The sequence below is a fragment of the Crinia signifera genome, chromosome 6 (assembly GCF_055691185.1).
Source record: "Crinia signifera chromosome 6, ASM5569118v1, whole genome shotgun sequence".
In the NCBI taxonomy this organism is placed as follows: Eukaryota; Metazoa; Chordata; class Amphibia; order Anura; family Myobatrachidae; genus Crinia; species Crinia signifera.
In genome coordinates this window covers 6,196,446-6,217,555 of record NC_139222.1, presented here as the reverse complement: position 1 = coordinate 6,217,555, position 21,110 = coordinate 6,196,446, and the positions used below count along the sequence as shown (strand labels likewise).

The following is a 21,110-nucleotide window of genomic DNA, read 5'->3' as shown; positions in this document are numbered from 1 at the left end:
ACTCTCTGTTTTCTGTCCTGCAACCAAGACCTTATCCATTCAACCATCTTAGATTTCAATCCCAAGCTTTCAAGTTTATTCTAAAGCCCCACCTTGATCTATTACTTTAGTCACCCAGTCAAAGTCAGTCTGACATCATCTTCCCCCAGTAAACCCATGCTGTTTGGGATCCTGTAAATTGCTGGTTTTCAGATATTCTACAACTCTTTGTTTTAAGAGTGTTTCCATCAATTTCCCTACTACTGATGTAAGGCTCACTGGTCGATAGTTGCTTACCTCTTCCTTGCTTCTTTTTTTGTGCAGTGGGACTACATTTGCTGTTTTCCAGTCCTCTGAGATTACTCCATTAGCTAGTGACTGGTTGAATAATTCTGTTATTGGTTTTACAAGCTCCCCTTTAGTATCCGTGGATGTATCCCATCTGGCCCCATTGATTTATCCACTTTCAGTTTTGAGAGTTCTGTTAGGACTTTCTTCTCTGTAAATGTACTTGTTTCTCCCTCAGTTTTCTGACTATACATGCAACTTAACTGTGGCCCCTTCCCCTCTCTTTCAGCAGTGAATACTGAGCAGAAATAATTAATATGATCTCCTATTACATTGTCCCCCTCAAGAAGACTTCCACTCTCTGTCTTTAGTCTTATTACTCCACTTTTTGTTTTTCTCCTTTTCATTTATGTACTGAAAAAAAGTCTTCCCCCTTTAATCACTGACTGGGCCATTTTCTCCTCAGCTTGTGCTTTTGTATATCTGATTACCTTCTTAGCCTTTTGCTTTCACAATACTTGCTACTTCTTTTGCAAACCACAATGGCTTTCTTTTTCTTGTTTTTCCTAACTCTTAACACAAAGTTCTGTTGCTTTCAGTATTGCACTTTTTTGATTTTTCCCACTTCTCCTGCACTCCTTCCAAGTTCCTCCACTCTGCCAAAGAATCCCTTACAGTGTTTCCCATCTCTACAAAATCAGCCTTCCTAAAATCTAACACCTTTTGTTTTTGTGTGCCATGAGTCAGTCTCTGTCTTTATTCTGAACCATACTGCTTGATGGTCACTGGATCCCAGGTTTTCACCGACATTTACGTCAGATGTTCTGTCACCATTTGTAAGTATTAACCCCTTCCTGACGCAGCCAGTTTTTGCCTTCCTGACAGAGCCATTTTTTTCAAATCTGACATGTATCACTTAAGTGGGTATAACTTTTTTTTGCTTTTACTTATCCCAGTGATTTTGAGATTGTTTTCCCGTGACACATTGTACTTTAAATTAGTGGTGAAATTTGGTCGATACAGGTTTTTTTTTTGGGGGGAAAAATACCAAAGTGTCGTGAAAAAATGGAACATTTTGCTATTTGCAAAATGTTCCATTTTCTGCTTGTGAGACAAATAATCATATCACTCAAAATAGTTAATAACTAACAAAGACCATATCTATTCTTTATTTTTAAATCATTATTTAAACCGCCTTTATTGTTTTTGGATGCCAGGGGGCAGCAGAGTCTAAATTTTACACTACATGCATTTCAACGCTACTTTTGGCTATTCACTTTTTAACAGCCAATAGCAGCGATCGCCCAAGACAGGAGGCATCGCTGCCCCCCCTGGGCAATGAGGGAGGATGTCTGCTGTCAGGGACAGCAGACATTGTCCCTCTGCCACCTCGTCTCGAGACGGGGTGGCAATTTGAAGTCCATGACGTACATTTATGCCATGTGTCGGGAAGTACATCCCGACCATGACGTAAATGTACGTCAAATGTCGGGAAGGGGTTAAAGGCATTATAGGCCCAGTAAAGAATGAGGAGATTACAGTGGGCTATTCTTCCATATGTAAGAAGAACAGATGGACATCTTTGCTTCTTTATGAATTCCTAGTCCCGATGACTGATGCAAGTACAGTAGGTTGGGGTAGCACATCTAGGCGTTCAAGCCATCCAAGGAACTTGGTCATTGAAGGAAAGTCTGATGTCTACCAACTGGAGGGAAGCAGAAGCCGTCTGGAGAGTCATTTCCAGTTGCAGGGATCTGTTGTCATCTGAGAATCTTTTCCGACAATGTTTCGGTAGTAGCTCACGTCAACCATCAGGGTGGAACCAAGAGCAAACTACTGATGAGCGATATTTCAAAGATCTTAACCTGGGCTGATAGAAGTTCATCAACAGCAGTATACGTTCCAGGGAAACAGAATGTCCTGGTGGATTTGTTTAGCATAAAGAGGATTCTTCTTGGCCAATGGGAGTTGAACAACGAAGTGTACAATATGATTGTGGAAAAGATTGGAAGACCAGAGGTGGATCTCATGGCCATTCACGTCAACAGAAAGGTGAAGAGATTCTTCTCAAAATCGTATTTTCCGCAGACTGCAGCAGGGGATACATTTTCGGTTGGTTGGGATTGTCATCATGGTTAAGTGTTTCCCCCTATGATCTATCGTGTACTGAAGAAGAAAATAATAGAGGATCAGGTGAAGGTTCTGATCCTTCCGTTTTGGCCAAGAAGAGCATGGTTCTCAACAGTACTCCGACTAGTAGTGCAGGAGTCATGTCCCCTCGTGGGGCTCGCTCAAATCTCAAATTCTTATAATACTCGGTTCAGTCTTTACTGATGGTGTTGGTCTTTGGTGTGTTCGGTTCTTTGTACCTTTCTGTGATGGTTGGCATCTATATCGGTTATATGCGTGTCCCTGCATGTGGGTCCACGCTTATCTGGTTGGTATATACCACAGTGTTCCCACTGTAATAGGCAGCCATATTATACTATTACTGGCGTCCTTCTCCTTTGAACAGGGTAACAAAGATGGATATGCCGCTTATACCTTTTACTAAAGTGTGGTTTGGATGTTAATGGCACAATTGTTTAATTTATACATTTACTATGTCAGTTATACACACATTTATTAGCGGACTTGAGTGCTTGGTGTTTTGCATGGTGTTCACTAGGAGTTGCTTTATTTATTACAACTGGAGTTATGTCTGTGCTGAGCGTTTGTGCGTGCCGCAGTATTCTCGCTGTGCGCAGCAGCTATATATATCTTTATTAATACACGCGTCTTTCTTCTTCAGTATACTGCAGTATGGATATATGTGCCGCAGTATTCTCACTGTGGTCAGCAGCTATATATATCTTTATTAATACACGCGTCTTTCTTCTTCAGTATACTGCAGTATGGATATATGTGCTGCAGTATTCTCACTGTGGTCACCAGCTATATATATCTTTATTAATACACGCGTCCTTCTTCTTCAGTATACTGCCGTATGGATATATGTGCCACAGTATTCTCGCTGTGGGCAGCAGCTATATATATCTTTATTAATCCAAGCGTCTTTCTTCTTCAGTATACCGCAGTATGGATATATGTGCCGCAGTATTCTCACTGTGGTCAGCAGCTATATATATATCTTTATTAATACAAGCGTCTTTCTTCAGTATACCGCAGTATTCTCGCTGTGGGCAGCAGCTATATATATCTTTATTAATACAAGCGTCTTTCTTCTTCAGTATACCGCAGTATGGATATATGTGCTGCAGTATTCTCACTGTGGTCAGCAGCTATATATATCTTTATTAATACAAGCGCCTTTCTTCTTCAGTATACCTCAGTATGATATATGTGCCGCAGTATTCTCACTGTGGTCAGCAGCTATATATATCTTTATTAATACACGCTTTCTTCTTCAGTATACCGCAGTATGGATATATGTGCCGCAGTATTCTCACTGTGGGCAGCAGCTATATATATCTTTATTAATACATGCGTCTTTCTTCAGTATACTGCAGTATGGATATATGTGCCGCAGTATTCTCACTGTGGTCACCAGCTATATATATCTTTATTAATACACGCGTCTTTCTTCTTCAGTATACCGCAGTATGGATATATGTGCCGCAGTATTCTCACTGTGCGCAGCAGCTATATATATCTTTATTAATACAAGCGTCTTTCTTCTTCAGTATACTGCAGTATGGATATATGTGCCGCAGTATTCTCACTGTGCGCAGCAGCTATATATATCTTTATTAATACAAGCGTCTTTCTTCTTCAGTATACTACAGTATGGATATATGTGCCGCAGTATTCTCGCTGTGGTCAGCAGCTATATATATCTTTATTAATACAAGCGTCCTTCTTCTTCAGTATACCGCAGTATGGATATATGTGCTGCAGTATTCTCACTGTGGTCAGCAGCTATATATATCTTTATTAATACACGCGTCCTTCTTCTTCAGTATACTGCAGTATGGATATATGTGCCGCAGTATTCTCACTGTGGTCAGCAGCTATATATATCTTTATTAATACACGCGTCCTTCTTCTTCAGTATACCGCAGTATGGATATATGTGCCGCAGTATTCTCGCTGTGCGCAGCAGCTATATATATCTTTATTAATACACGCGTCTTCCTTCAGTATACCGCAGTATGGATATATGTGCCACAGTATTCTCACTGTGGGCAGCAGCTATATATATCTTTATTAATACACGCGTCTTTCTTATTCAGTATACCGCAGTATGGATATATGTGCCGCAGTATTCTCACTGTGGTCACCAGCTATATATATCTTTATTAATACACGCGTCCTTCTTCTTCAGTATACTGCCGTATGGATATATGTGCCACAGTATTCTCGCTGTGGGCAGCAGCTATATATATCTTTATTAATACAAGCGTCCTCCTTCAGTATACCGCAGTATGGATATATGTGCCGCAGTATTCTCACTGTGGGCAGCAGCTATATATAGCTTTATTAATACACGCATCCTTCTTCAGTATACCGCAGTATGTATATATGTGCCGCAGTATTCTCACTGTGGGCAGCAGCTATATATATCTTTATTAATACAAGCGTCCTCCTTCAGTATACCGCAGTATGGATATATGTGCCGCAGTATTCTCACTGTGGTCACCAGCTATATATATCTTTATTAATACAAGCGTCCTCCTTCAGTATACCGCAGTATGGATATATGTGCCGCAGTATTCTCGCTGTGGGCAGCAGCTATATATATCTTTATTAATACACACGTCCTTCTTCTTCAGTATACCGCAGTATGGATATATGTGCCGCAATATTCTCACTGTGGGCAGCAGCTATATATATCTTTATTAATACACGCGTCCTTCAGTATACCGCAGTATGGATATATGTGCCGCAGTATTCTCACTGTGGTCACCAGCTATATATATCTTTATTAATACACGCGTCCTTCTTCAGTATACCGCAGTATTTATTTATTTATTTACAGTTTCTTATATAGCGCAGCAGATTCTGTTGCGCTTTACAATAGTAGACAGTGATAAGACAAACTGGGTAACAACAGACAGACATGGAGGTAGGAGGGCCCTGCTGCAAGCTTACAATCTATAGGGATGGATATATGTGCCGCCTGCTCTTTTATTTAAGATGCAATTTTCAATATTGGTGACACACTGAGACATTTATTTATTGTGCTGTTTTGGCAGGCACTTATCCAACTGACTGCTTTATAATTCATGCGGTATTTGTTAAATGCTTGGTTGCCTGTATTCAAGATTATTGATGCCACTGTTTTACATCACCAATTTTTATTACTGAAGTGAGATTAAATGCTTTAATCTCAATCACAACACTGGGTTACTGCTTTAATCATTTATAGACCAGCGGTATAGAAGTCGGGGCTTGGCTTGTGTAATAGTGCTCCTTTAGTATACTGCGCGTCCGCCGGCTTGTGTAATGGTGCTCCTTAGTATACTGAGTGTCCGCCGGCTTGTGTAATGGTGCTCCTTAGTATACTGAGCGTCCGCCATCTTGTGTAATGGTGCTCCTTAGTATACTGCGCGTCCGCCGGCTTGTGTAATGGTGCTCCTTAGTATACTGAGCGTCCGCCGGCTTGTGTAATGGTGCTCCTTAGTATACTGAGCGTCCGTCGGCTTGTGTAATGGTGCTCCTTAGTATACTGCACGTCCGCCGGCTTGTGTAATGGTGCTCCTTAGTATACTGAGCGTCCGCCGGCTTGTGTAATGGTGCTCCTTAGTATACTGAGCGTCCGCCGGCTTGTGTAATGGTGCTCCTTAGTATACTGCGCGTCCCCCGGCTTGTGTAATAGTGCTCCTTAGTATACCGAGCGTCCCCCGGCTTGTGTAATGGTGCTCCTTAGTATACCGAGTGTCCCCCGGCTTGTGTAATGGTGCTCCTTAGTATACTGAGCGTCCGCTGGCTTGTGTAATGGTGCTCCTTAGTATACTGAGCGTCCGTCATCTTGTGTAATGGTGCTCCTTAGTATACTGAGCGTCCGCCGGCTTGTGTAACGGTGCTCCTTAGTATACTGAACGTCCACCGGCTTGTGTAATGGTGCTCCTTAGTATACTGAGCGTCCGCCGGCTTGTGTAATGGTGCTCCTTAGTATACTGAGCGTCCGCCATCTTGTGTAATGGTGCTCCTTAGTATACTGAGCGTCCGCCGGCTTGTGTAATGGTGCTCCTTAGTATACTGAGCGTCCGCCATCTTGTGTAATGGTGCTCCTTAGTATACTCAGCGTCCGCCGGCTTGTGTAATGGTGCTCCTTAGTATACTCAGCGTCCGCCGGCTTGTGTAATGGTGCTCCTTAGTATACTCAGCGTCCGCCGGCTTGTGTAATGGTGCTCCTTAGTATACTCAGCGTCCGCCGGCTTGTGTAATGGTGCTCCTTAGTATACTGAGCGTCCGCCGGCTTGTGTAATGGTGCTCCTTAGTATACTCAGCGTCCGCCATCTTGTGTAATAGTGCTTCTTAGTATACTGAGCGTCCGCCGGCTTGTCTAATAGTGCTCCTTAGTATACTGAGCGTCCGCCATCTTGTGTAATGGTGCTCCTTAGTATACTGAGCGTCCGCCGGCTTGTGTAATGGTGCTCCTTAGTATACTGAGCGTCCGCCGGCTTGTGTAACGGTGCTCCTTAGTATACTGAGCGTCCGCCATCTTGTGTAATGGTGCTCCTTAGTATACTGCGCGTCCGCCGGCTTGTGTAATAGTGCTCCTTAGTATACTGAGCGTCCGCCGGCTTGTGTAATGGTGCTCCTTAGTATACTGAGCGTCCGCCGGCTTGTGTAATGGTGCTCCTTAGTATACTGCGCGACCGCCGGCTCGTGTAATGGTGCTCCTTAGTATACTGAGCGTCCGCCGGCTTGTGTAATGGTGCTCCTTAGTATACTGAGCGTCCGCAGGCTTGTGTAATGGTGCTCCTTAGTATACTGAGCGTCCCCCGGCTTGTGTAATGGTGCTCCTTAGTATACTGCGCGTCCGCCGGCTTGTGTAATGGTGCTCCTTAGTATACTGAGCGTCCGCCGGCTTGTGTAATGGTGCTCCTTAGTATACTGAGCGTCCGCCGGCTTGTGTAATGGTGCTCCTTAGTATACTGAGCGTCCCCCGGCTTGTGTAATGGTGCTCCTTAGTATACTGAGCGTCCGCCGGCTTGTGTAATGGTGCTCCTTAGTATACTGCGCGTCTGCCGGCTTGTGTAATGGTGCTCCTTAGTATACTGAGCGTCCCCCGGCTTGTGTAATGGTGCTCCTTAGTATACTGAGCGTCCCCCGGCTTGTGTAATGGTGCTCCTTAGTATACTGAGCGTCCGCTGGCTTGTGTAATGGTGCTCCTTAGTATACTGAGCGTCCGCTGGCTTGTGTAATGGTGCTCCTTAGTATACTGAGCGTCCGCTGGCTTGTGTAATGGTGCTCCTTAGTATACTGAGCGTCCGCTGGCTTGTGTAATGGTGCTCCTTAGTATACCGCGCGTCCCCCGGCTTGTGTAATAGTGCTCCTTAGTATACCGAGCGTCCGCCGGCTTGTGTAATAGTGCTCCTTAGTATACCGAGCGTCCGCCGGCTTGTGTAACGGTGCTCCTTAGTATACTGCGCGTCCGCCGGCTTGTGTAACGGTGCTCCTTAGTATACTGAGCGTCCGCCGGCTTGTGTAATGGTGCTCCTTAGTATACTGAGCGTCCGCCATCTTGTGTAATGGTGCTCCTTAGTATACTGAGCGTCCGCCGGCTTGTGTAATGGTGCTCCTTAGTATACTGCGCGTCCCCCGGCTTGTGTAATAGTGCTCCTTAGTATACCGAGCGTCCGCCAGCTTGTGTAATAGTGCTCCTTAGTATACCGAGCGTCCGCCAGCTTGTGTAATAGTGCTCCTTAGTATACTGAGTGTCCGCCGGCTTGTGTAATGGTGCTCCTTAGTATACTGCGCGTCCGCCGGCTTGTGTAATAGTGCTCCTTAGTATACTGAGTGTCCGCCATCTTGTGTAATAGTGCTCCTTAGTATACTGAGCGTCTGCCGGCTTGTGCCATAGGAACACGCTCACTCTTCTATGCGTTCGCAGTGCTGGGGTTTCTCCTGTATGGTTGAGATCCCATGTTATATTTCAGCATCTGCTACTGCGTATACATGCTCTCTGCTATAACCGATGGTATCTTAAGCTTTACTGATGTTATTAATGTCTCCGCTGCATCGTGCAGTGAGAACACGTGCGCGCCTTTATAGTTGTCAGTGGTTATAAGTGCCCAGCTGGCCAGAGTCTATAGACCTGTGTCTAGTAACCAAAACAGGTATATTTAAAAAAGTTTGTGTGCGTTCCATTAGCACCACCAATGGCTGATTGAGCCTTACAGGTGTGAGCTGGGTATAAAATGACTGCATATGGCATGTGTCCTGCTGAGCTTATGGATATTCTACCTGTCTTGACAAAGGCCCCTTGAGGGTATTTTTATTAAGCATCCTGGAGATATATATATATATATACCATCTCAGGAGGGGGCGGTCCCTGGAGAAATGTATTTTGTCTAATTTGGAGAAGTGGGAGGATCTCCCAGACTCTTGGTGATTTGGGATAAAGTCGCGAGGTTGTCATTATCAATATTTTCATTCATTATGTTTAATGTCACACCTTATTATTAGTTATAGCGCACACATATTCTGCAGCGCTGTACAGAGTATAAGAGGTCACTCACATCAGTGGAGCTTACAATCGATATTCCTTACCACATGTTCATGGTAGGGTTTTTTTGTTGACAGCCAGTGAACCTACCAGTATAATTTTGGATTGTGGGAGGAAACCGGGGTACCCAAAGGGAACCCACTCAAGCACAGGGAAAATTCTACAAACTCCACACATGGACATGGTAGGAATCGAACCCATTGAAGCGCTGTGTTGAAGCAATGATTACCATTGTGCCATCTGTGCTGCCCACTGCTTATAAGCATAAACTTGATATTTATATAAATATTGTATCCCCAGCAGATGGACGGAACAGAAGAAGAATAAGGCAGAAGCGTCTCCCTTTATCTCCGGACTCTGAGATAGAAGAGGACATCACAGTTCTTCAAAGTACGGATTTGTCATCTGATCACTCTCATGCAGAATGTCCTGATGGAGTACATTCCAAATGTGTTACACGGGACACAAAGCTTACAACCCATCAGCCAGCTGATACATTTCCATGCTCGGAGTGTGGGAAATGTTTTACTAACAAGGGAAATCTTGTTAGGCACAAGAGAATTCACACAGGGGAGAAGCCATTTCCATGTTCTGAGTGTGGGAAAGGTTTTGCACGGAAATCACATCTTGTTGCACATGAGAAATCTCATACAGGTGAGAGACCATTTCCATGTTCTGAGTGTGTGAAATGTTTTAAAACGAAGGCAGAACTTGTTGTACATGAGAGAACTCACACAGGTGAGAAACCATATTTATGTTCTGACTGTGGGAAACGTTTTACACAAAAATCAGCACTTGTACAACATACAAGACTTCACACAGGAGTGAAGATATTTTCATTTTCTGAGTGTGGGAAACGTTTTGAAAATAAATCACTGCTTATTAAACATGAGAGAAGTCACACAGGTGAGAAGCAATTTCCATGTTCTGAATGTGGGAAATGTTTTACACAGAAAGCATTTCTTGTTGCACATCAGAGAAGTCACACAGGGGAGAAGCCATTTCCATGTTCTGAGTGTGAGAAACGTTTTACACATAAATCAGCTCTTGTCGCACATCAAAGAAGCCACACAGGTGAGAGGCCATTTCCATGTTCTGAATGTGGGAAATGTTTTACACAGAAAGCACATCTTGTTGCACATCAGGGAAATCACACAGGGGAGAGGCCATTTCCATGTTCTGAGTGTGAGAAACGTTTTACACATAAATCAGCTCTTGTCGCACATCAAAGAAGCCACACAGGTGAGAGGCCATTTCCATGTTCTGAGTGTGGGAAATGTTTTATATGCAAATCAAGTCTTATTGCCCATCAGAAACTTCACACAGTTGAGAAGCCATTTCCATGTTCTGAGTGTGGGAAATGCTTTACACTGAAATCAGCTCTTGTTACACATCAGAGACGTCATACAGGGGAGAAGCCGTTTTCATGTTCTGAGTGTGGGAAACGTTTTACACAGAAATCAGCTCTTGTCACACATCAGAAGAGCCACACCGGTGAGCTGCCATTTCCATGTTCTGAGTGTGGGAAATGTTTTATAGGCAAATCAACTCTTGTTGCCCATCAGAGATATCACACAGGTGAAAAGCCATTTACGTGCTCCGAGTGTGGGAAATGTTTTAGGTGGAAAATTAGTCTTGTTGAACATGAGAGAACTCACACAGGGAAGTCATTTGCATGCTCTGATTGTGGGAAATGTTTTACACAAAAATCAGGTCTTGTTGCACATCACAGAATTCACACAGGGGAGAAGCCTTTTCTGTGTTCTGAGTGTGGGAAATGTTTTGTACGTAAAACGAATCTTGTTGTACATCAGAGAACTCACACAGGGGAGAGGCCATATTTATGTTCTGAGTGTGGGAAATGTTTTGCACAGAAAACAGATCTTGTTAAACATCAGAGAACTCACACCGGTGAGAAGCCGTACTCATGTTCTGATTGTGGGAAACGTTATGCTGAGAAACGATCTCTTGTTAAACATCAGAAAACTCACACAGGTGAGAAACGTTCAGTGCTCTGAGTGTGGGAAATGTTTTACACGGAAATCCTCACTTGTTGGACCATGAGAACAGTCACAGATGAGTAGCCATTTCCATTTTCTGATTGAGGGTAAGAATAAAAATTGGATCTTGTAGAACATTTCTAACACATTTCAACAGGTGAAATGTTGCATGTTTACAGGGGAGATGTATATGACCAAAGACTCTTCATTGACTACATTATTTAAGTAGTGTAGGTGTCATTGTTGTTCTTATCGACTTAAAATGGGCCGTGCCACAGAATCGGGAGTCCACAATGGATCACTGGGAGAAGTCCAATGACATCTCTATCACTCTTTGCTGATCAAAGTAGATGTTGCTGTTTAGATTTGATTTATTAAAACCTTGTGCTATATATACTGTAAACACCAATATTGTCATTAACATTGTGGTATCTTGCATTACTAATTTGTTTACCTTTTACATCACATACATTTTTATTTCCATTAGTATTTTGGACTGTCACAAATGTTCCTGTTATGGACGGTCTGTAGTGTTTTCATAAAGTTTGATAATAAATTTTAATATTTCATAGTATTCTGTCGTGTGTCTCTCTCTACTTTATCTCTGTCTGCTGCAACTCTGGTCTGTGGGATTTATTCAGAGTCGATCGCAGCTGCGCAAAATCGCAATCTTATCGATTTATCCAACAACAACGCATGAGTACACATCGGAGTGCACATGCGCTGGTCTAAACAGCACAAAAAATAGTGTATGTATCTAATCACAATCGCCTCGCAGTTTGACTAACAGATAGTGGCCCTTATTCTAGTTCACTCTAAGAGGCAAATTCCTTCTTAGCTGGACAAAACCATGTGCACTGCAGGGGGGCAGATGTAACATGTGCAGAGAGAATTAGATTTGGGTTAGTTATTTTGTTTCTGTGCAGGGTAAATACTGTCTGCTTTATTTTTACACTGTAATATAGATCTCACTTTTAAGAAAACCCCACCCAAATCTAACTCTCTCTCTGCGCATGTTACATCTGCCCCACCTGCAGTGCACATGATTTTGTCCATCTAAGACAGGCATGTCCAACGTTGGCCCTCCAGATGTTTTGAAACTACACATCCCAGCATGCTTTGCAATAGTTTTAGCATTTTCTAATAGCAAAACTGTGGCAAAGCATGCTGGGATGTGTAGTTTCACAACATCTGGAGGGCCAACGTTGGACATGCCTGATCTAAGAAATCCTTCCTCCGGTGTTGGAAATCCATTCAAGTGCTGAGACGTGGCAAAGAAACCCTTATGTGAACATCGGGATCTGGTGCCAGGTCAGTAAGGTTTACAATATATTGAGTGGGAACACAGAAAATTGGAGCCTTAAAGATACCATGATGTGTATATAGGGATCAGTCCGCAGGTCAGTTACATTGGTCCGTAACCCCTTCCCCCTCCATCTATGACAGAAGTGTATGATCTGAGGAGCTTTTAAAGAAACCCTGTTTTGCACATAGGACCACACTGACCTTGGTGTTGGCCCCTATTAGCAATACACGACCCTGAAAAGAACGGGTGGATATCATCTATAAGAATAGACCAGCACTGGGAAGATACCCTATATTGTTTTTTCACATGCACCATTGCAAGACTGAGCACAGCAATAACACACAAGGTAGTTATACTGCATCAGCAAGGTCTCTCCCAGACAAAAATGTCAAAGCAGGCCGTGCTGTTTAAGCCCTTTGGTGGAAGCAAGAAGAAACCGTAAACCTTAAGGACCATAGACGCAGAAGTCGGCCGACAAAACTTAGTGCATCAGATGAAAGACCTATCCTGCTTCCCTTTGGAATGGGAAGATTCCAGCAGTGCCTTCAGGACTGGCAAAAACCAGTGGGACCCAAGTACAGATGGAGCCAGGCACATATAGCCGGCTTATGGCGTTGGGACTGTCAACTCGCCACAGTGCGCTTAGTGGCACGGCGTGACAGGATGAGTGCAATACCAGTGATCATCCACCAGATGTCACTTTGTAAAATCACTGCTCATACGTCAGATGTCTAAGGCAAAGCTATAGGGAAATAATCCCGATTGTGTGAAGTGTCCCCTGAAATGCCCTGCAGCGCGAGGACTACTTTACTGTTCAGTGTGTTGGACGCTTTATTCAAAAATACTATTGCATAGATGTGCGTCTAATTACTGTATTTATAGTGAATTGGGTGTGGATCGTACTGTTGACCCCACTTAGGTCGACGGTCATTAGGCTGACACCGTTGGGTCGACAGGTGTCAAGGTTGACGTTTGAGGGAAAAGGGGAGGGGGAGATGGACCAGTGCACAGGTTAGAGAATAGTATATCGATACGTGAGTAAATAATTCAGCTCTAATATTGGGGTTATTGCACTCCCACACACATATTGGAGCATTCCTGGTCCCTTCCCTCTATCAGATATTAGGGTTATCCCTGGAGTGAATTCCCACTTAGTAACACATAGGGATTATTATCCTCTTCTTGCACATAGGTTAACATCTCCTAAATAGGACACCTTGAGAAGGCTAAGGACAGCCATCAAGGTCCCATAGTCCTAAAGTACTAGTGATTTAGAATCATTGCAACCTTTTGGGATTATACCTCCCATTCACCTTACACATAATGAGAAGTCCAGTTGTCTTCCAAACTTGGTATATTATAATTTATTCCCCGCAGGTATCAATAAGGGGAATTATACAGCGCTCCCCCCTCCCTTTCTCCAGCAGAGTACTACCATTATCCCTTTTACCATAATAACTTTATTAACAGTATATCTGGCCAATGAAAACCATATCCCTATCCATCACATATACCCCACAATGGAATGCGGACATATGACCCCGAATACTGCGCAATGAGAGTCACTAATTACATATACCGCATATACCTTATAACTGAATAGGGGCATCGTGCCTTTAATTGTGTAAAACATTCTGAGCTGTCACAAATCACCCAGTTAATCGGAGCACGTAAGTGACACAATGGGGAGAAACAGCAAAGCAACCTATCAGCAGACAGCAGCCACAGGCTAAATAGGAGGCTGATAGGCACCTTGATACACACCCTGACGAAGCCTACAGGTGAAACGATCGTTGGTGGTCAGAGGGAGTGACGCTACTACCAAGCGCCTCCCTTAGCAGCCGCACTGACGCGAGACACAGAAGGGAAGACGCCGGTATTCAGCGCTTCCCGCAGCAGCAGCACTGACGCTGACCAGAATATTGCCCGGGGATCTGACCGCCTGGCAACCTCGGGGGGAGCAGTATTGACACGGCGTGTCCCCCGCTAACAGCTACCCAGCCCGGTAGCATCAGGCAGCAATTTACCTGAAGGGGGGAGCAGCATCGACACTACGTGTCCCCCGCAGCAGCTTACCAGCCCGGCAGCATCAGGCGGCAAATAACCTGAAGCACCCACCCGCTTCCCACAACGCAGCCCGCACAGCCACTCTTTGGGACAGGCTTAGACACAGGACACTACCTCGTGCAGCCAGGACGTCCTTATATGCCACAAGTGTGTACGCTGTACACCGGCAGGTACCTTTCCCGCATTTCCCTGTGATTTCTCCCAATCTACCTTACCCATCCCTGTGTTTCCCCTTTCTTCTCTTCTTCTCCTCTCTTTTTCCCCCCCCCTTCTTTTTCTCCCCCCCCCCCCCTTCAATATCCTTTCTTTTCCCCTGTCCTCTGCTTCTCCTCTACTTAACCTCTTGTCCATCTGACTTAAATCACTTCTCAATAGCTGATTCATTGAACTGTGCTGCCGAAACCCACTTCCAGTGGTGACTCTTCACTATCTGGGTGGACTTTAAGCACACATGTCACAGCACTGACTGTACACATATCAGGGTATTACTCCCTGTTCTAGGAATACTCACCGGGGCACGGTACCCACGACTCACCCTGCATTGGAAAATATCCAGGCAGGGGAATCCAGGGGTCTGCCCTGACAGCAGTTTCCCCACTTGATCGCACTGGTGTTATATTCCTCTTGTTGCGCCTAAGTAAGCCCGCTCACCCGCCATACCTTTGAGGTCCGCCGACAAACTGACGGTAACCGGCCCAGGGCGTATGAAGGTCCTGTGTTAGAAGGGGGACCTCTCCCATGGGACAGTATTCCACCCTGAGCCCACAGGTATAGAAGGTCGGGCAGCAGCCGCTTACGATAGAGGATTACCCAGAGCGCTTTCCACTGTTTACTTTGGTCCGGATACCCCACAAGGATGGTAACATCCCCCACAATACCCTAAAAAGCCCACTCTTACCAAGTGGCAGCTGACAGTAGGAGTGGATTACCTGCTAGAGGGAAAAGGAGACTTTTCCTACCCGAACCAGACTCTCCCTTCTGTTATGGGTATATAAAGTAGGTGGGACCACCCATACCTATCGGGCTGACCGGGACCCCCTTCTATCTAAACCCATACCCTATCTTCACCCGCATCTGCCCCCTTCCCGCACCCACCCTTCCTTCCTTTTTCTACCCCCTGACGGGAGAATCACAAAGGATATTTATACTGCTACCTTTTTCCTGCTACTAAGACAAACTGTTCTTGAAAAGTAAAGCATTATTCTCTTTACAATTAGTACATGCAGATTTACTGTAGCTTTAATTTACAAGCTTTTTTACTGTGCGGGTCTCACGTGATTTAGTGAGATTAAATCATATGTCGGTTGGGGAGGCCTAACAACCAAATATTCACCTTTCCAAGGATATGTTGGTAACTAGGCCACAGCAGGCCAGGAATTTCAGTCCTTTTGTATGAGCAAACACGGTATTTTGATAAATGTTTGTTTAGCTTATGGAGTCAAATAATAATTTTCTCTGTCTTAGATAGTGTATTGATGCACTCAAGTTACAGGAGTAACACGAAACCTTTATAAATTACGTCTTGGCGTATGGAGTAAATAACTATTTTCTCTGTGTCAGAGTGATATACTGGTGCACTTAACGAATTGTAGATAACTGCATACATTGTATTAAATTTCTGCAGAAAGGTCAACTCCTTTCTGAAACAGTTACACAACATTGTAATCGAATTTAGACATATTTGTACTGCATTTTCTTCCAGGGACTGAATGGTGTGTTTTAGGTCTTATGCTTTCTTTTGACCTTATTTTCGCCAAACAACATGTATGCTAAGTGACAATTATTCATTTCCCTCAAGTGTACCTACCAAACTCCTGACCCCGCCAGTATTATTAAGTACCCCTTACAAACAAGGGTCTTTTCAATGAGAGATTTAGCCAACAGTGACGAGTGACAGAGACTCCAACAGGCTACCTACCCCAGAGGGGACCTTTTATTCAACTCAAGATTGTGTTTAAGGTCGACCTCAGGGGAGATATTACAGGAGGACAAAGTGCCCCTCTGGGCACAGACATTTAGGTGTTACCCTAATTTGTTTATATGTTTTGTGTTAACTGTCTGTCTGTCCAGCATACATTTTAGTTTATACTTAATAAAGGTTAATTTTTAAACAAGCTCAGAACTCACCTTGGGGTGGAACAGCCCACCCTTGTACATATTGTGCAGCTAGCATTTTTCTACTTCATTCCCCATTCCTGAGCTAGTACCCCGAATCCCTTCCATACATCCATCTCATACAGTCTAGTAACCTTAATTGTACAGGTTATTAGTTACAATTTTTTACTAAGAGTGCCCCAACAAAAAAGAGAGTCGTTCCTTCTCCTCTTTAGCAGGTGTCAAGGTTGACATGGGTTTTGGTCGACATGTCTGAAGGTCAACATGCTTTTTTTTACTGTTTTTTGGCCCGAATGTCGACACAGTCGACATGGACACAGTTGGAAGTCAACTCGGCACACTATTTTATTCTCCCACCACGCTCTAGTGGATGGTAGGACATGAATTACCGCCTGTCGACACGTCAGCTCTAAAAACAGTAAAAAAAACCTTGTCGACCTAACCCATATCGACCTAACGCTGTGTCGACCTAAAACCATGTCGACCTTGTCCCATGTCGACCTTCGTCCATGTCGACAGTTATCTAAGTGGGCTCGACAATACGACCGTATCCCAGTGAATTATGGGTGATAAATGAGTGAGTACTTTCATCGAGAATTGGGTGCGTATGAGGCGCTGTTGTGTTCCATTCTCGACAAATAGCGCCCCAAGAAGGGTCACTGCGGAATGAGACGCACCCCCAGCATTCCCCTTAGACATGTAAATCCTATGCCATGGCTTGCTCCATAGATGTGGGCATCAATTAAGCCCTGGTTAACGCTCGGTAGCCAGTCTAACCCGCTCAGTGCTAGAATCTGGCCTGGTACGACAGTACGGTGACTGTATCCTTGCTCTATTCCCATAGCCCCTATGTGTTTTAAAAAGCGTAATGAGATGCGCGTACAGACGTGCCCATACACAGTACATGCATAACCTGTGCAATAACATTTTCTGAGAAAAAAAAGTCTATTTAACATAACATGTCTTCTTAGCACTTATCCGCTAGCCTACTACACCCGGTGATAGGGACCTGTGCTCAGGAGTCTGTGTACAGAGTGTTCTCATGCCATCGGTTATGTATACTGTATACGGGTATGAGAACTGCAGGACACTATGTCTAGGGGACCCGGACGCTTCACCTGATCACTGTACATTACACGGCCCATCTGCCCAAACTTGTACTGTCCTGTATACTGCATCGGGTAAAAGAACTGCAGGACGCTATGTAGCTTAGGGGACCCGGACGCTTCACCTGATCACTGTACATTACACGGCCCATCTGCCCGAGCTTGTACTGTACTGTATACTGCATCGGGTAAGAGAAATGCAGGACGCTATGTTGTCTAGGGGACCCGGAAGCTCCCCCTGACCACTGTACATTACACGGCCCATCTGTCCGAGCTTGTACTGTACTGCATACTGCATCGGGTATGAGAACTGCAGGACGCTATGTTGCTTAGGGGACCCGGACGCTCCACCTGACCACTGTACATTACATGGCCCATCTGCCCGAACTTGTACTGTACTGTATACTGCATCGGGTAAGAGGACTGCAGGACGCTATGTTGCTTAGGGGACCCGGACGCTCCCCCTGACCACTGTACATTACACAGCCCATCTGCCCGAGCTTGTACTGTACTGTATACTGCATCGGGTAAGAGAACTGCAGGACGCTATGTTGCTTAGGGGACCCGGACGCTCCACCTGACCACTGTACATTACACGGCCCATCTGCCTGAGCTTGTACTGTACTGTATACTGCATCAGGTAAGAGAACTGCAGGACGCTATGTTGTCTAGGAGACCCGGACGCTCCACCTGACCACTGTACATTACACGGCCCATCTGCCGGAGCTTGTACGGTACTGTATACTGCATCGGGTAAGAGAACTGCAGGACGCTATGTTGCTTAGGGGACCCGGACGCTCCCCCTGACCACTGTACATTACACGGCCCATCTGCCTGAGCTTGTACTGTACTGTATACTGCATCGGGTAAGAGAACTGCAGGACGCTATGTTGCTGAGGGGACCCGGACGCTCCACCTGACAACTGTACATTACACGGACCATCTGCCCGAGCTTGTACTGTACTGTATACTGCATCTGGTAAGAGAACTGCAGGATGCTATGTTGCTTAGGGGACCCGGACGCTCCACCTGACCACTGTACATTACACGGCCCATCTGCCCGAGCTTGTACTGTACTGTATACTGCATCTGGTAAGAGAACTGTCGGATGCTATGTTGCTTAGGGGACCCGGACGCTCCACCTGACCACTGTACATTACACGGCCCATCTGCCCGAGCTTGTACTGTACTGTATACTGTATCGGGTAAGAGAACTGCAGGACGCTATGTTGCTTAGGGGACCCGGACGCTCCCCCTGACCACTGTACATTACACGGCCCATCTGCCCGAGCTTGTACGGTACTGTATACTGCATCGGGTATGAGAACTGCAGGACGCTATGTTGCTTAGGGGACCAAGATGCTCCACCTGACCACTGTACATTACATGGCCCATCTGCCCGAGCTTGTACTGTACTGTATACTGCATCAGGTAAGAGAACTGCAGGACGCTATGTTGCTTAGGGGACCCGGACGCTCCCCCTGACCACTGTACATTACACGGCCCATCTGCCCGAGCTTGTACGGTACTGTATACTGCATCGGGTATGAGAACTGCAGGACGCTATGTTGCTTAGGGGACCCAGATGCTCCACCTGACCACTGTACATTACATGGCCCATCTGCCCGAGCTTGTACTGTACTGTATACTGCATCAGGTAAGAGAACTGCAGGACGCTATGTTGCTGAGGGGACCCGGACGCTCCACCTGACCACTGTACATTACACGGCCCATCTGCCCGAGCTTGTACTGTACTGTATACTGCATCGGGTAAGAGAACTGCAGGATGCTATGTTGCTGAGGGGACCCGGACGCTCCACCTGACCACTGTACATTACACGGACCATCTGCCCGAGCTTGTACTGTACTGTATACTGCATCTGGTAAGAGAACTGCAGGATGCTATGTTGCTTAGGGGACCCGGACGCTCCACCTGACCACTGTACATTACACAGCCCATCTGCCCGAGCTTCTACTGTACTGTATACTGCATCGGGTAAGAGAACTGCAGGACGCTATGTTGCTGAGGGGACCCGGACGCTCCACCTGACCACTGTACATTACACGGACCATCTGCCCGAGCTTGTACTGTACTGTATACTGCATCTGGTAAGAGAACTGCAGGATGCTATGTTGCTTAGGGGACCCGGACGCTCCACCTGACCACTGTACATTACACGGCCCATCTGCCTGAGCTTGCACTGTACTTTATACTGCATCGGGTAAGAGAACTGCAGGATGCTATGTTGCTTAGGGGACCCGGACGCTCCACCTGTCCACTGTACATTACACGGCCCATCTGCCTGAGCTTGCACTGTACTTTATACTGCATCGGGTAAGAGAACTGCAGGACGGTATGTTGCTTAGGGGACCCGGACGCTCCACCTGACCACTGTACATTACACGGCTCATCTGCCTGAGCTTGTACTGTACTGTATACTGCATCTGGTAAGAGAACTGCAGGATGCTATGTTGCTTAGGGGACCCGGACGCTCCACCTGACCACTGTACATTACACGGCCCATCTGCCTGAGCTTGCACTGTACTTTATACTGCATCGGGTAAGAGAACTGCAGGACGGTATGTTGCTGAGGGGACCCGGACGCTCCACCTGACCACTGTACATTACACGGCCCATCTGCCCGAGCTTGTACTGTACTGTATACTGCATCGGGTAAGAGAACTGCAGGACGCTATGTTGCTGAGGGGACCCGGACGCTCCACCTGACCACTGTACATTACACGGACCATCTGCCCGAGCTTGTACTGTACTGTATACTGCATCTGGTAAGAGAACTGCAGGATGCTATGTTGCTTAGGGGACCCGGACGCTCCACCTGACCACTGTACATTACACGGCCCATCTGCCCGAGCTTGTACTGTACTGTATACTGCATCGGGTAAGAGAACTGCAGGACGCTATGTTGCTGAGGGGACCCGGACGCTCCACCTGACAACTGTACATTACACGGACCATCTGCCCGAGCTTGTACTGTACTGTATACTGCATCTGGTAAGAGAACTGCAGGATGCTATGTTGCTTAGGGGACCCGGACGCTCCACCTGACCACTGTACATTACACAGCCCATCTGCCCAAGCTGGTACTGTACTGTATACTGCATCAGGTAAGAGAACTGCAGGATGCTATGTTGCTTAGGGGACCCGGACGCTCCACCTGACCACTGTACATTACACAGCCCATCTGCCCAAGCTGGTACTGTACTGTATACTGCATCGGGTAAGAGAACTGCAGGATGCTATGTTGCTTAGGGGACCCGGACGCTCCACCTGACCACTGTACATTACACGGCCCATCTGCCTGAGCTTGCACTGTACTTTATACTGCATCGGGTAAGAGAACTGCAGGACGCTATGTTGCTTAGGGGACCCAGACGCTCCACCTGACCACTGTACATTACACGGCCCATCTGCCCGAGCTTGTACTGTACTGTATACTGCATCGGGTAAGAGAACTACAGGACGCTATGTTGTTTAGGAAACCCGGACGCTCCACCTGACCACTGTACATTACACGGCCCATCTGCCTGAGCTTGTACTGTACTGTATACTG

The 21,110-nt window shown here is 45.8% G+C and overlaps 1 protein-coding gene across 3 annotated transcripts in view; it reads left to right on the top strand.

Moving 5' to 3' along the window:
- Positions 1-21,110, top strand: part of LOC146009863 (uncharacterized) — a 245,378-nt gene that overhangs the window by 12,243 nt on the left and 212,025 nt on the right. The window contains exon 3 of one of the 3 annotated variants that reach the window (XM_083150423.1): positions 9,248-11,518. The exons of 1 other annotated variant lie outside the window; for it this stretch is intronic. In XM_083150423.1, coding sequence (XP_083006549.1) covers positions 9,248-10,962 — 1,715 coding nt within the window. In that variant the 3' untranslated portion in view covers positions 10,963-11,518. Of the gene's footprint in view, positions 1-9,244; positions 11,519-21,110 lie in introns of those variants that run through there. One more of the 3 variants, XM_083150422.1, reaches the window with a different exon arrangement.